Genomic DNA, 14,269 nt, shown 5'->3' with positions numbered 1-14,269 from the left:
ATATTTCGCCGTCAACTAAAGACTCACTTCTTCAACCATTATCAGACATTTATTTTTTATATTTTTTATTTAAAAAATTATTCGAACCCCAACTAACCTACACTGTAATATACTAAAATAAACTAACCTACACTGTAGCACTCAACACGTTCATGAACATTGTTATTCAGCTGATAAGAGTTGTGCCCCTTCCTGATGACTTGTCGTACAGAACTTGTAAGTCGCTTTGGATAAAAGCATCAGCTAAATGACTAAATGTAAATGCTTGTGACTGATACAAGTCTTATAGGTTAGAGAGGCAGGCTTTGTGACTGACGGGTTACTACTAGTATGAAGCCCTACAGACTGGGTGGGTTGAGCGGATGACAAAACACTGTCCCCGACATGGACTTCAACACTACAACCGCTAGCCGCTCTTTTGGTGCTCCTCTGTGACCGGTGGTACAAGACAGGCCGTCTACTGGGCAGATTCTGTATGTATGCATGCATGTTTAACCTTTATTTACCCAGGGTAGGTTCGCTGAGCACAGATGCTCTTTTTCAGCTATGCCCTGCTTCACATTCACACAGTTCCATTCATACCTGGGAGCTGCCCAGTACAACCACAGTCTGACACCTGGGAGCTGCCCAGTACAACCACAGTCTGCCACCTGGGAGCTGCCCAGTACAACCACAGTCTGACACCTGGGAGCTGCCCAGTACAACCACAGTCTGACACCTGGGAGCTGCCCAGTACAACCACAGTCTGCCACCTGGGAGCTGCCCAGTACAACCACAGTCTGCCACCTGGGAGCTGCCCAGTACAACCACAGTCTGACACCTGGGAGCTGCCCAGTACAACCACAGTCTGCCACCTGGGAGCTGCCCAGTACAACCACAGTCTGCCACCTGGGAGCTGCCCAGTACAACCACAGTCTGACACCTGGGAGCTGCCCAGTACAACCACAGTCTGCCACCTGGGAGCTGCCCAGTACAACCACAGTCTGACACCTGGGAGCTGCACAGTACAACCACAGTCTGCCACCTGGGAGCTGCCCAGTACAACCACAGTCTGCCACCTGGGAGCTGCCCAGTACAACCACAGTCTGACACCATTGGCTACTGAGCAACTCCACTGGAGCAGTTGGGGGTTAAGTGCCTTGCTCAAGGACACTTCAGCGGCAGACTTTTCCGAACCGGCGACCTTCCGGTCACAAACCCGCTTCTCTAGCCATTAGGCCACCGCTGCCTCTGTCGTCATATTTTATGACGTCATCATAAAATCTTTAAAAAAATCCTCAAACAAAATCCTCAATTTGAATAAAGTGATTAATCTGATTAAATTAGTCTTTTTAATTAAATCAACTCTCTTTAATGAATATAACTCATCAGTTTCGTCAACATAAATAATCCAATAAGGGCACGGTTGGGTACGAAAGTGATGGTGACGTCTTGATGGAGCGCCAAGCGGATGCAGATAGGCTACATCATTTATGATAAATGTTTTATTTAAATTTTTATGACGAGTCATATACTATATTAGTATAATACTATAATATTAAATGTAGCCTAATCTTTATCTGCAACTGTGAAGAAAACCTCCATTGGTTCAAACAGAATGAATAGACGCACAATTTTCTTTTTTTTAAATTCGAATGTTGATTTAGAATTTGATTGTCAACGTTATGAATGAAGCTTCGAACTATTCGGTAGAGCCCTAGTGTGTGTGTGTGTGTGTGTGTGTGTGTGTGTGTATGTGTGTGTGTGTGTGTGTGTGTGTGTGTGTGTGTGTGTGTGTGTGTGTGTGTGTGTGTGTGTGTGTGTGTGTGTGTGTGTGTGTGTGTGTGTGTGTGTGTGTGTGTGTGTGTGTGTGTGTGTGTGTGTATGTGTGTGTTTGCGTGTGAGCCCAATGCTCTGGACTCCATTGTTTAAAGTAGTGTGCAAAGATAGATTAAAACCGACCACTGTGCAGACAAGTAGGTCCATTCCCTTCTATAGACTCCGATTCACATCTGCATGTTAATTCAATGCATCCATTTGTATACCATGTATACAGTATATCATGTATATGTAACAGTCCCAACATGTAGCGGAATGCCCCTTTATATGACCTTCAAGCAGAGCCTCACACAAACACAAGGAGACAGTGGAGAGCCAGGTAATTTACCATTAACTTAGACCACTCAGTCTCTGAAACACTGCCAGCTTCAATTGAGTGAGTGAGGGAGGGAGGGAGGGAGGGAGAGGTGGGTGGAGTGAGAGGGATGTAGATACAGAGAGAGAAAGCCAGTGGGAGTAGGAGAGAGAGAGAGAGAGAGTGATAGAGGTATAGAGAGAGAGAGGGATAGAGATAGAGGTATAGAGAGAGTGATTGAGGTATAGAGAGAGAGAGAGAGAGAGAGAGAGAGAGAGGTAGAGAGAGAGAGAGGTATAGAGAGTGATTGAGGTATAGAGAGAGAGGTACAGAGAGAGAGAGAGATAGAGAGACAGAGAGACCAGTATCTGCTGGCACTTCCTGTGTGAAAGCTCCCCGTCCCCATCTGCCCTAGAGAGGATCCCAGTGAGTCACCTCATAAAGGTCACCAGCTCGTCCATCCATCTGATCACACGCACGCGCACACACACACACACACACACACACACACACACACACACACACACACACACACACACACACACACACACACACACACACACACACACACACACACACACACACACACACACACACACACACACACACACACACACACACACACACACACACACACACACACACACACACACACACACACACACACACACACACACACACACACACACACACACACACACACACACACACACACACACACACACACACAAAATAGCTGTATTGCAAAATGGCACAAAACAAGCGTCTATTTTAGTATGGTGCAGATTCAAATGCAAATAAGTGAACATAAAGCAACAGTGAGTGAACCAACACACAGTATAGACACCATCACCACCCTCTCTCCTACAGTATAGACACCATCACCACCCTCTCTCCTACAGTATAGACACCATCACCACCCTCTCTCCTACAGTATAGACACCATCACCACCCTCTCTCCTACAGTATAGAGACCATCACCACCCTCTCTCCTACAGTATAGACACCATCACCACCCTCTCTCCTACAGTATAGACACCATCACCACCCTCTCTCCTACAGTATAGACACCATCACCACCCTCTCTCCTACAGTATAGACACCATCACCACCCTCTCTCCTACAGTATAGACACCATCACCACCCTCTCTCCTACAGTATAGACACCATCACCACCCTCTCTCCTACAGTATAGACACCATCACCACCCTCTCTCCTACAGTATAGACACCACCCTCTCTCCTACAGTATAGACACCATCACCACCCTCTCTCCTACAGTATAGACACCATCACCACCCTCTCTCCTACAGTATAGACACCATCACCACCCTCTCTCCTACAGTATAGAGACACCATCACCACCCTCTCTCCTACAGTATAGACACCATCACCACCCTCTCTCCTACAGTATAGACACCATCACCACCCTCTCTCCTACAGTATAGACACCATCACCACCCTCTCTCCTACAGTATAGACACCATCACCACCCTCTCTCCTACAGTATAGACACCATCACCACCCTCTCTCCTACAGTATAGAGACACCATCACCACCCTCTCTCCTACAGTATAGACACCATCACCACCCTCTCCTACAGTATAGACACCATCACCACCCTCTCTCCTACAGTATAGACACCATCACCACCCTCTCTCCTACAGTATAGACACCATCACCACCCTCTCTCCTACAGTATAGACACCATCACCACCCTCTCTCCTACAGTATAGACACCATCACCACCCTCTCTCCTACAGTATAGACACCATCACCACCCTCTCTCCTACAGTATAGACACCATCACCACCCTCTCTCCTACAGAATTGACACCATCACCACCCTCTCTCCTACAGTATAGACACCATCACCACCCTCTCTCCTACAGTATAGACACCATCACCACCCTCTCTCCTACAGTATAGACACCAGGGGAGGAAATTAGGCCACTTTACTCGCCAATTGCGAGTATTTTTTACGTTTGGCGAGTAATTCATGAAGAGCACTCGCCAGTCTGGCGAGTACTAGTAATTACAAAACAAAACAAAAAAATCATTCTGCAATCTGCTGATTCGCTCACTGGCACAAGCCGAACTCTGACTCCCCCCTTGATTCCTCCCATTTGCGCCTCATAATAATCCGACCATAACCAATGAACATCATCGTTGTACAGATGCGCTCTAAGCTCCTCCAATGAACACTCATTTTCTAGAAGATGCCGCCCATCTAGGGGAAGTGGACAGATCACTGCGCGCGCCGCGCGGACCTACAGACTCCTGCCACCGGCAGCCGGCTTGACAACGTAGACAAATTTAGACAAAAACACACCAGTGGATGAAAATAATTGCATGTAGAGTCGTCGCTTTCGGATATCAGTGCGGTCTGACATGGGGGCGAACAACAGCATGCGACGCGTCTCCTTCGAGTCGGATGAGAATGACAAGTCAACAACATTAGCCGGCTAGCTACCTAGCATGTAACAAGCTACCATAACGCGCATTCAACATAGTGGACGACTATACTGAGCGGCTTTGCTTAAATGCAGCCGAGTGACATTTTATTATTACCGGGTTTCCCCCCATATCACCACTGTGACTCGCCCATATGCCCTTCACAACGGTGATGTTGTCATACTTGGCATTCAGAATACACCTGCTGAACCCCTAGCGTTGTCGATTCGGTTCCAATGTATTGTCATCTTACAGCACAAGTACAGTACAACCAGAATACATTTGGCATACAACCAGAGTGCAAATGTAACAAGTCAAGTTCAAGTTGTTTTATTTAGCTATTACATTACAGTGAAATGCTTGGTTCTTTCACTGCCCAACTCAGTCCAACCTAAACCAGCCCAACCCAGTATTGATTGATTGAAAACTTTATTAACAGATTGCAGAATGGGTACAATACAGTACAGCTCAATACACACAATTGTTAAGGGGATGCAGACCAGAGAAGGACTTTCGTCTTGTTTACATCAGGGTCCCCCATTTCAGTCCTGTTTGCTTAATGCCTTGTCCACTTCCTCCACACTCCAATGCCCTTCAACCCTGCCCCTGTCAAACCTGCTCTTTCCATTCCCTCCATCATGTCCCCCCTTTCTGATGAATATTTCCTGCACTTAAGAGTCAGACACACATTCCTAGTAGTTGAGCTGTGATGAATGAATGAATGAAAACTTTATTTAACAGATTGCAGAATGGGTACAGTACAGTACGGCTCAATGCATGCAATTGTTAAGGGGATGCAGACCAGAGAAAGACTTTCGTCTTGTTTACACCAGGGTCCCCCATTTTCAATTCATTTTCAATTCATCATTCAGTATAACCTAGACCAGCCCAACCCAGCATCTTTCACTGCCCAGTTCAGCCCAACCCAGTCCAGAATAGTTCCCTCTTTCATGTTAATATGTGATTTAATGATGTAATATTTTGAAGAGTAGAGACAGTGTGATTAATTTACTATGATTGAAAATCAATTTAGACGAAGACGTACAAAGAAGTAATTATCACAATTAGCGATTTTTTTTGTCTGGTAAAAAATCTGTTTGGCTGGTAAAAAAAATCAGATACTCGCCAGTTGGCTGGTAAGCCAAAAAGTTAGTTTCCTCCCCTGATAGACACCATCACCACCCTCTCTCCTACAGTATAGACACCATCACCACCCTCTCTCCTACAGTATAGACACCATCACCACCCTCTCTCCTACAGTAGAGACACCATCACCACCCTCTCTCCTACAGTATAGACACCATCACCACCCTCTCTCCTACAGTATAGACACCATCACCACCCTCTCTCCTACAGTATAGACACCATCACCACCCTCTCTCCTACAGTAGAGACACCATCACCACCCTCTCTCCTACAGTATAGACACCATCACCACCCTCTCTCCTACAGTAGAGACACCATCACCACCCTCTCTCCCACAGTATAGACACCATCACCACCCTCTCTCCCACAGTATAGACACCATCACCACCCTCTCCAAAATGACCCTCACTAACCCCTTTACAATCACTGCATCTAGTTAAGCCGCTCACACATAGACAGACAACAAGCGACACAAACAACAGCCTGTACAAACAAATATCATGCGCACACAAACTAAATAAATGGACTGTAGCTGCGAACGGGGACCAAACAATTACATAATCCCATCATAATCTAATCAGAAACATAGACAGTGAGCACACACAAACACACCAATACAGACTCGGTGTGTATTTGTTCAGTAGTCTGATAAGCGTTTGTCTGGGGGGGGGGGGGGGGGGGGGGGTACTGAGGGATGCTAGCAATGGCTCGAACCAAGGAAATTATAAAAGAAGGAAGGGTCATCACGTCAGAATACCAGCGTTCTATGCTCTGCTTGGTGCCAGACTTTGTTGGCAGTTCTATTGAAGCCTGTATTCAAATAAAAAAAATCAGAGGAAAATACACATCAACCGATAGGTCAAACGTCAGCTAGTTAACGATGCATCAAATTGTCGATTCAGACATCAGAGGTAATAACATAAATGCCATAAACAAGGAGACGGCTGATCCCATTCAACTCAATGTCGGCCGAACTGAACGTTTCCACACTTGTTACCAATGTGCGTTCACATGCTACACAGTGACGTAATGACCCTTTCCTTCTTTTATAGTTTCCTTGGCTGGAACGACGAACATGAGCTATCATGTATTGTACTCTTATGAGGCACAGGATCTCCCAAGAAAATGATACAACATGGCAAGGGGATTCATTTGTATATTATGTGTGTGCGTGTGCGTGTGTGTGTGTGTGTGTGTGTGTGTGTAGGTGTGTGTGTGTGTGTGTGTGTGTGTGCGCGTGCATGGTAAGCGATACACGCTTGTCTGCGTCAATGTCAGATACTGTTATCTGGGGACAAGTGTGTGACCTACTTACAGTCATAGGGTCATACAGTATGGGGTTTTGGGGATTTATTTGATCTCAGCTTATCTCAATCCTGATTTGTCGATGGTTGCCAGATCTGTTTGGGTTTAGGGGAGGTGTGTTGCAGATCTGTTTGGGTTTAGGGGTGGTGTGTTGCCAGATCTGTTTGGGTTTAGGGGAGGTGTGTTGCCAGATCTGTTTGGGTTTAGGGGTGGTGTGTTGCCAGATCTGTTTGGGTTTAGGGGTGGTGTGTTGCCAGATCTGTTTGGGTTTAGGGGTGGTGTGTTGCCAGATCTGTTTGGGTTTAGGGGTGGTGTGTTGCCAGATCTGTTTGGGTTTAGGGGAGGTGTGTTGCCAGATCTGTTTGGGTTTAGGGGTGGTGTGTTGCCAGATCTGTTTGGGTTTAGGGGTGGTGTGTTGCCAGATCTGTTTGGGTTTAGGGGTGGTGTGTTGCCAGATCTGTTTGGGTTTAGGGGTGGTGTGTTGCCAGATCTGTTTGGGTTTAGGGGTGGTGTGTTGCCAGATCTGTTTGGGTTTAGGGGTGGTGTTAGGGCTGCACGATTAATTGTAAAAAAATCGTTCTAAATGACAACGATTCTTTGCATTTGCGTCAAAATGGAGATCAGTTGCATTAAAACACTCGCTCCTATTCCCCTATGCATTCACGTCACGCTGCATTCACGTGTTGACTTATTTGCTTTGGAACAATCCCAGTTGCGATAACAATCACACTTACACAATGTAAAGCAGTTGTACGCTATTAATTCAACATTCAATATATTTTCATACTTTTGTGTTGACTTGTCACCAGATTCCTGTTTTTGGGTTCCAGATGAGATAGCCTGAAGACTCCAGATGTTCCTTATGTACAAATGGGGATGAGGGTACATTTATGCACATGTATTGGGATTGCCCACCAGTTAAGATATTCTGGAAAGAAGGGGCCCAGCAATTATCAAATTTCTTATTTCTGAACATACCTGTACACCCCTCTGTATTGCTGTTGAATGATGTTTTTCAGTATGGAGCCCCTATACAGCTAAAGAGATTAGTTTTATCTGGTCTCACAGCGGCTAAAAAGCTGATAGCATCACGATGGTTTCAACCGGAAAAAATGTGTCTGAAGGTATGGGTTCTTACATATCTCGATGTGATCTATCTAGGAATATCTACAGCAAGAATTTTAGGTGTCAGTGAAGCCAAAATTGCAATCTGGTTAGAAGTGGTGGAGAGAATAAAAGCTAGCATATGAATGGTAGGAACAAATGATAATGGATGGATTATCCAAGTGGGGGTCCGGGGGGGGGGGGGGGGGGGGGGGTGGGCGAGCGAGAGCATATGTATGTAGGGTATTAGATAGCAAGTATTAGGTGTATATCTCGTATACTACATTTATTTAAATGGTGATTTCATTGGATGTTTACTGTTAATGCTTGTATGTCTAATTTTATGTTATGTTTAAAAAATAATAAAAAAATAAAATACAAAAAGAGATAGCCTGAAGTCTTATAGTCATACAGTCCAAAGTTTATAAAAATCCCAGAGAAAATGAGTTTTGTAGAAAGGTTAAAAACAGCGTGATTATCCAAAATGGCCGTCCACTTCATAACATTCTGACGCTAGAGTAGGTCAGAACCGAAAGTGGTGATTTGACGGAGTGCTTGTCAAATCCCACGCACAGGCGTAAGAGAGGAAAAGAGACTAGAGTTATTTTGTATGTTACAAGAGACGTTTAAGTTTAAGTCAAGCACTTTCATATACGTTATGTTGTCTGTTTAAGAAAGAGTGCAATAAATGTTTTTATTGAACAAATAAGAATCGTGATCTCAATTCTTAGGGAGAAAAATCGTGATTCACATTTTAGCAAGAATCGTGCAGCCCTAGGTGGGGTGTGTTGCCAGATCTGTTTGGATTTCAACGTGAACAGTCCACCTTAAAAAAAGAACCGAGATATTCCTTTGATCTTTAAGGCAACTCAATCAATAGCCCTGTGAATGTGAACAGCTCTCTCCCCCCGATGCTAGACAGTACACCAGAGAACACAGATTCTATCTGTGATGTCATGTTAATGCAGCTGCAGCCTGGAGCTCATCCACCGACGATGAATTAGTGGTTGACTCACGTTTTGGTTTTGCATGTTTACAGCACATCTAAAAATATCATGAGATTAATTTCATTGCGTATGCCGGCAACATTTTCGACAACGGAAAATGTGCCACTAATCCCCCCCTGGTGAATAACCACATATTCTGTTTCATTGTTAGCGCAGCAGTCCCAGGGGGGGGGGGGGGATTCTGTTCCTCGATGACGTTGTCAAAAGTGCCTTTGATCTTTTTCTTTCCAGCTTCAGAGAGGAGAGCCGTTCCATGTTCACGTACACCGAGCGGAACAAGACGGTGGGGGAAACGGGAATGCTATTGACCAGAAGGACTTTAAGGGAATATACTGTATAGTAATCTGGCCAGTAGATTACTACCAATCAATATCGGAGTCTATTAGGGCTGTACCAAATGCTTCGAAGCTTCGATCATAATGTTGACATTCGAATTCTAAATCAACATTCGAATTTGTAATTTTTTATAAATTATTTATTTATTTGATCTTTTTAATCTTTTTTGTATGCGTCTATTCAATCTGTTTAAACCAATGGGGGTTTTCTTCACAGTTGCAGATAAAGATGAGGCTACACTAATATTATAGTATTATACTATAAGACGTCACCATCACTTTCGTACCAACCGTGCCCTTATTGGATTATTTATGTTGACGAAACTGATGAGTTATATTCATTAAAGAAAGTTGATTTAATAATAAAAAAAAATACTAATCTAAGACTAAGATTAATCACTTTATTCAAATTGAAGATTTAGTTTGAGGATACAAAAATTATAATATATATATATTTTTTTATGAAGTCAAAAAGCCCTAGAGTCTATTCAATCAGTCTAATATTTCCTATTGTGCATCGAGATTTAGGTTAGAGAAGAAGTTATTTAGTTCTTTGTCCCCACTTTCTCCATTATCCAGGCCAAATTGTGGTTGCGAGAGTGGCTCAGTAGGTACTGGAGCAGTTTGGTAATCGGAAGGTTCCCGGTTCGATTCCCGCTCCTCCCGGGGCAGCGTGTCGATGTGTCCTTGAGCAAGACACTTAACCCTCTAAGTGCTCCCCGATGAGCAGGTTGGCACCCTGCGTGGTCGCGTCCGCCGTCTGTGTGTGACTGTGTGAGTGAATGTGAGGACGAAGAATTGTAAAGCGCTTTGGATAAAAGCGGCTATATAAAAAATGCACCAACATGCACCATGTTATTCTTCTATGGATATCAGCTAGTGATTCATGGTTTACGTGTTGTTCTGTGCATCTGTCCACCATGTTGTGTTGCAGTACACATCTGATACATCTGGATCAGTCGGGGCAGATTTCAGATTCAGCTTTATTGTTGCATCTTTGTCATATTTATCATAAAAAAATAGGTAAATTATTGGGTCTTGCCCCCTCGACCTACGGCATGGCAATAAAATACACAATAGAACAATACAATACACAAAAACACAATAGAAACCAGCATAATAATGCTGGACCTGGCTCTGAGGCTGCAGGACCTGGCTCTGAGGCTGCTGGACCTGGCTCTGAGGCTGCTGGACCTGGCTCTGAGGCTGCTGGACCTGGCTCTGAGGCTGCTGGACCTGGCTCTGAGGCTGCTGGACCTGGCTCTGAGGCTGCTGGACCTGGCTCTGAGGCTGCTGGACCTGGCTCTGAGGCTGCTGGACCTGGCTCTGAGGCTGCTGGACCTGGCTCTGAGGCTGCTGGACCTGGCTCTGAGGCTGCTGGACCTGGCTCTGAGGCTGCTGGACCTGGCTCTGAGGCTGCTGGACCTGGCTCTGAGGCTGCTGGACCTGGCTCTGAGGCTGCTGGACCTGGCTCTGAGGCTGCTGGACCTGGCTCTGAGGCTGCTGGACCTGGCTCTGAGGCTGCTGGACCTGGCTCTGAGGCTGCTGGACCTGGCTCTGAGGCTGCTGGACCTGGCTCTGAGGCTGCTGGACCTGGCTCTGAGGCTGCTGGACCTGGCTCTGAGGCTGCTGGACCTGGCTCTGAGGCTGCTGGACCTGGCTCTGAAGCTGCTGGACCTGGACCTGGCTCTGAGACTGCTGGACCTGGCTCTGAGGCTGCTGGACCTGGCTCTGAGGCTGCTGGACCTGGCTCTGAGGCTGCTGGACCTGGCTCTGAGGCTGCTGGACCTGGCTCTGAGGCTGCTGGACCTGGCTCTGAGGCTGCTGGACCTGGCTATGAAGCTGCGGTAACGCCTCCCGGAAGGCAGCAGTTGGAGCAAAGCAAAACAAAACTGAAATGTCTGCCAAGAGTCAACCTTGACAACACTATACGTCTTTCCTCATCCCTTCTAGTATCGCGACAGCTGGGTTTGAGGATTTGCGGTCAAGACTATTGGGAGTCGTTCTCCGTCAAGAGCTGGCTTGGTGGAAAAGAACAGCTCTGACTGGTGAGCTGACTAGTTGACTGACTGACTGACTGGTGAGCTGACAGGCTGGCTGACTGACTGACTGGTGAGAGGACAGGCTGGCTGACTGGTGAGCTGACAGGCTGGCTGACTGACTGGTGAGAGGACAGGCTGGCTGACTGACTGGTGAGCTGACAGGCTGGCTGACTGACTGGTGAGAGGACAGGCTGGCTGACTGACTGGTGAGAGGACAGGCTGGCTGACTGACTGGTGAGAGGACAGGCTGGCTGACTGACTGGTGAGAGGACAGGCTGGCTGGCTGACTGACTGGTGAGCTGACAGGCTGGCTGACTGACTGGTGAGAGGACAGGCTGGTTGGCTGGCTGACTGGTGAGAGGACAGGCTGGCTGACTGACTGGTGAGCTGACAGGCTGGCTGACTGACTGGTGAGAGGACAGGCTGGCTGACTGACTGGTGAGAGGACAGGCTGCTGGTTGGCTGGCTGACTGGTGAGAGGACAGGCTGGCTGACTGACTGGTGAGCTGACAGGCTGGTTGGCTGACTGACTGGTGAGCTGACAGGCTGGCTGACTGACTGGTGAGCTGACAGGCTGGTTGGCTGACTGACTGGTGAGCTGACAGGCTGGTTGGCTGACTAACTGGTGAGAGGACAGGCTGGCTGACTGACTGGTGAGCTGACAGGCTGGCTGACTGACTGGTGAGAGGACAGGCTGGCTGACTGACTGGTGAGCTGACAGGCTGGTTGGCTGACTGACTGGTGAGCTGACAGGCTGGTTGGTTGACTGACTGGTGAGCTGACAGGCTGGTTGGCTGGCTGACTGGTGAGAGGACAGGCTGGCTGACTGACTGGTGAGAGGACAGGCTGGTTGGCTGGCTGACTGGTGAGAGGACAGGCTGGCTGACTGACTGGTGAGAGGACAGGCTGGCTGACTGACTGGTGAGCTGACAGGCTGGCTGACTGACTGGTGAGAGGACAGGCTGGCTGACTGACTGGTGAGAGGACAGGCTGGTTGGCTGACTAACTGGTGAGAGGACAGGCTGGTTGGCTGACTGACTGGTGAGCTGACAGGCTGGTTGGCTGACTGACTGGTGAGCTGACAGGCTGGCTGACTGACTGGTGAGCTGACAGGCTGGTTGGCTGACTGACTGGTGAGCTGACAGGCTGGCTGACTGACTGGTGAGAGGACAGGCTGCTGGTTGGCTGGCTGACTGGTGAGAGGACAGGCTGGCTGACTGACTGGTGAGCTGACAGGCTGGCTGACTGACTGGTGAGAGGACAGGCTGGCTGACTGACTGGTGAGAGGACAGGCTGGTTGGCTGACTAACTGGTGAGAGGACAGGCTGGTTGGCTGACTGACTGGTGAGCTGACAGGCTGGTTGGCTGACTGACTGGTGAGCTGACAGGCTGGCTGACTGACTGGTGAGCTGACAGGCTGGTTGGCTGACTGACTGGTGAGCTGACAGGCTGGTTGGCTGACTAACTGGTGAGAGGACAGGCTGGCTGACTGACTGGTGAGCTGACAGGCTGGCTGACTGACTGGTGAGAGGACAGGCTGGCTGACTGACTGGTGAGAGGACAGGCTGGTTGGCTGACTAACTGGTGAGAGGACAGGCTGGTTGGCTGACTGACTGGTGAGCTGACAGGCTGGTTGGCTGACTGACTGGTGAGCTGACAGGCTGGCTGACTGACTGGTGAGCTGACAGGCTGGTTGGCTGACTGACTGGTGAGCTGACAGGCTGGTTGGCTGACTAACTGGTGAGAGGACAGGCTGGCTGACTGACTGGTGAGCTGACAGGCTGGCTGACTGACTGGTGAGCTGACAGGCTGGCTGACTGACTGGTGAGAGGACAGGCTGGCTGACTGACTGGTGAGCTGACAGGCTGGCTGACTGACTGGTGAGAGGACAGGCTGGCTGACTGACTGGTGAGCTGACAGGCTGGCTGACTGACTGGTGAGAGGACAGGCTGGCTGACTGACTGGTGAGCTGACAGGCTGGTTGGCTGACTGACTGGTGAGAGGACAGGCTGGTTGACTGACTGGTGAGCAGACAGGCTGGTTGGTTGACTGACTGGTGAGCAGACAGGCTGGTTGGTTGACTGACTGGTGAGCTGACAGGCTGGCTGACTGACTGGAGGACGGGGTGATTGGGGCGTAGAGTGGAACACAGTGTTACGGCTGAGAGCTCTAGAAATAACACAACAAGCTACACTGCAGCCGTGATGTTGCTCTGATTGCAATCAAGACCAAAACAAACAGACCACTCAAAGAATTCATGGACACACACGCCCACTACACATAATGTAGTGCACACACACACACACACGCACACGCACATGCACACACACACGCACACGCACACGCACACACACAAGTTTAGAGTGGTACTGAATAGAAGATACATCTAAACTTAAAAACATGGAGGCACAATGATTATGCTGTGTTAACAGTGTGCCATTGTTCTCTGCCCACCATGCACACGCATGTGTACACAGACACACACACACACACACACAAGCGTGAATGACCTCCTCTGCTCCTCAGTAACATCAACACCCAGGTGACCTTAAAGCCACATTATTATTTCACTTTCATACAACATGCAGTTTTTTTTCCAACCATTTATTCCCCCCTGTGGGCTCAGGAGCAGCAGGCCATCTATTCATGTCATCTCGGTTTAGCCGCAGCGATGCTACTCACTTCATCCGATGTCGCTGCAGGTGGTGCATAGTGGGGAGAATAGAATTATATTTCATAAACAGCAAGTGGGCAGGGCCGTCGCT

General features: G+C 47.9%; 1 protein-coding gene across 1 annotated transcript in view; it reads right to left on the bottom strand.

The window, feature by feature from the left end:
- epha10 (EPH receptor A10) overlaps positions 1-9,151 on the bottom strand; it is a gene marked incomplete at both ends in the record, with an annotated part of 157,252 nt that extends 148,101 nt beyond the window's left edge. Inside the window, 2 exon segments of the mRNA XM_084311875.1 lie at positions 7,107-7,539; positions 9,137-9,151. Coding sequence (XP_084168001.1) covers positions 7,107-7,539; positions 9,137-9,151 — 448 coding nt within the window.
- Between the last annotated feature and the right edge of the window lie 5,118 nt (positions 9,152-14,269).

This window comes from Notolepis coatsorum (assembly GCF_963971535.1).
Source record: "Notolepis coatsorum genome assembly, chromosome: 4".
NCBI classification, from domain to species: Eukaryota; Metazoa; Chordata; class Actinopteri; order Aulopiformes; family Paralepididae; genus Notolepis; species Notolepis coatsorum.
This window is presented reverse-complemented; position numbering and strand designations above follow the sequence as displayed.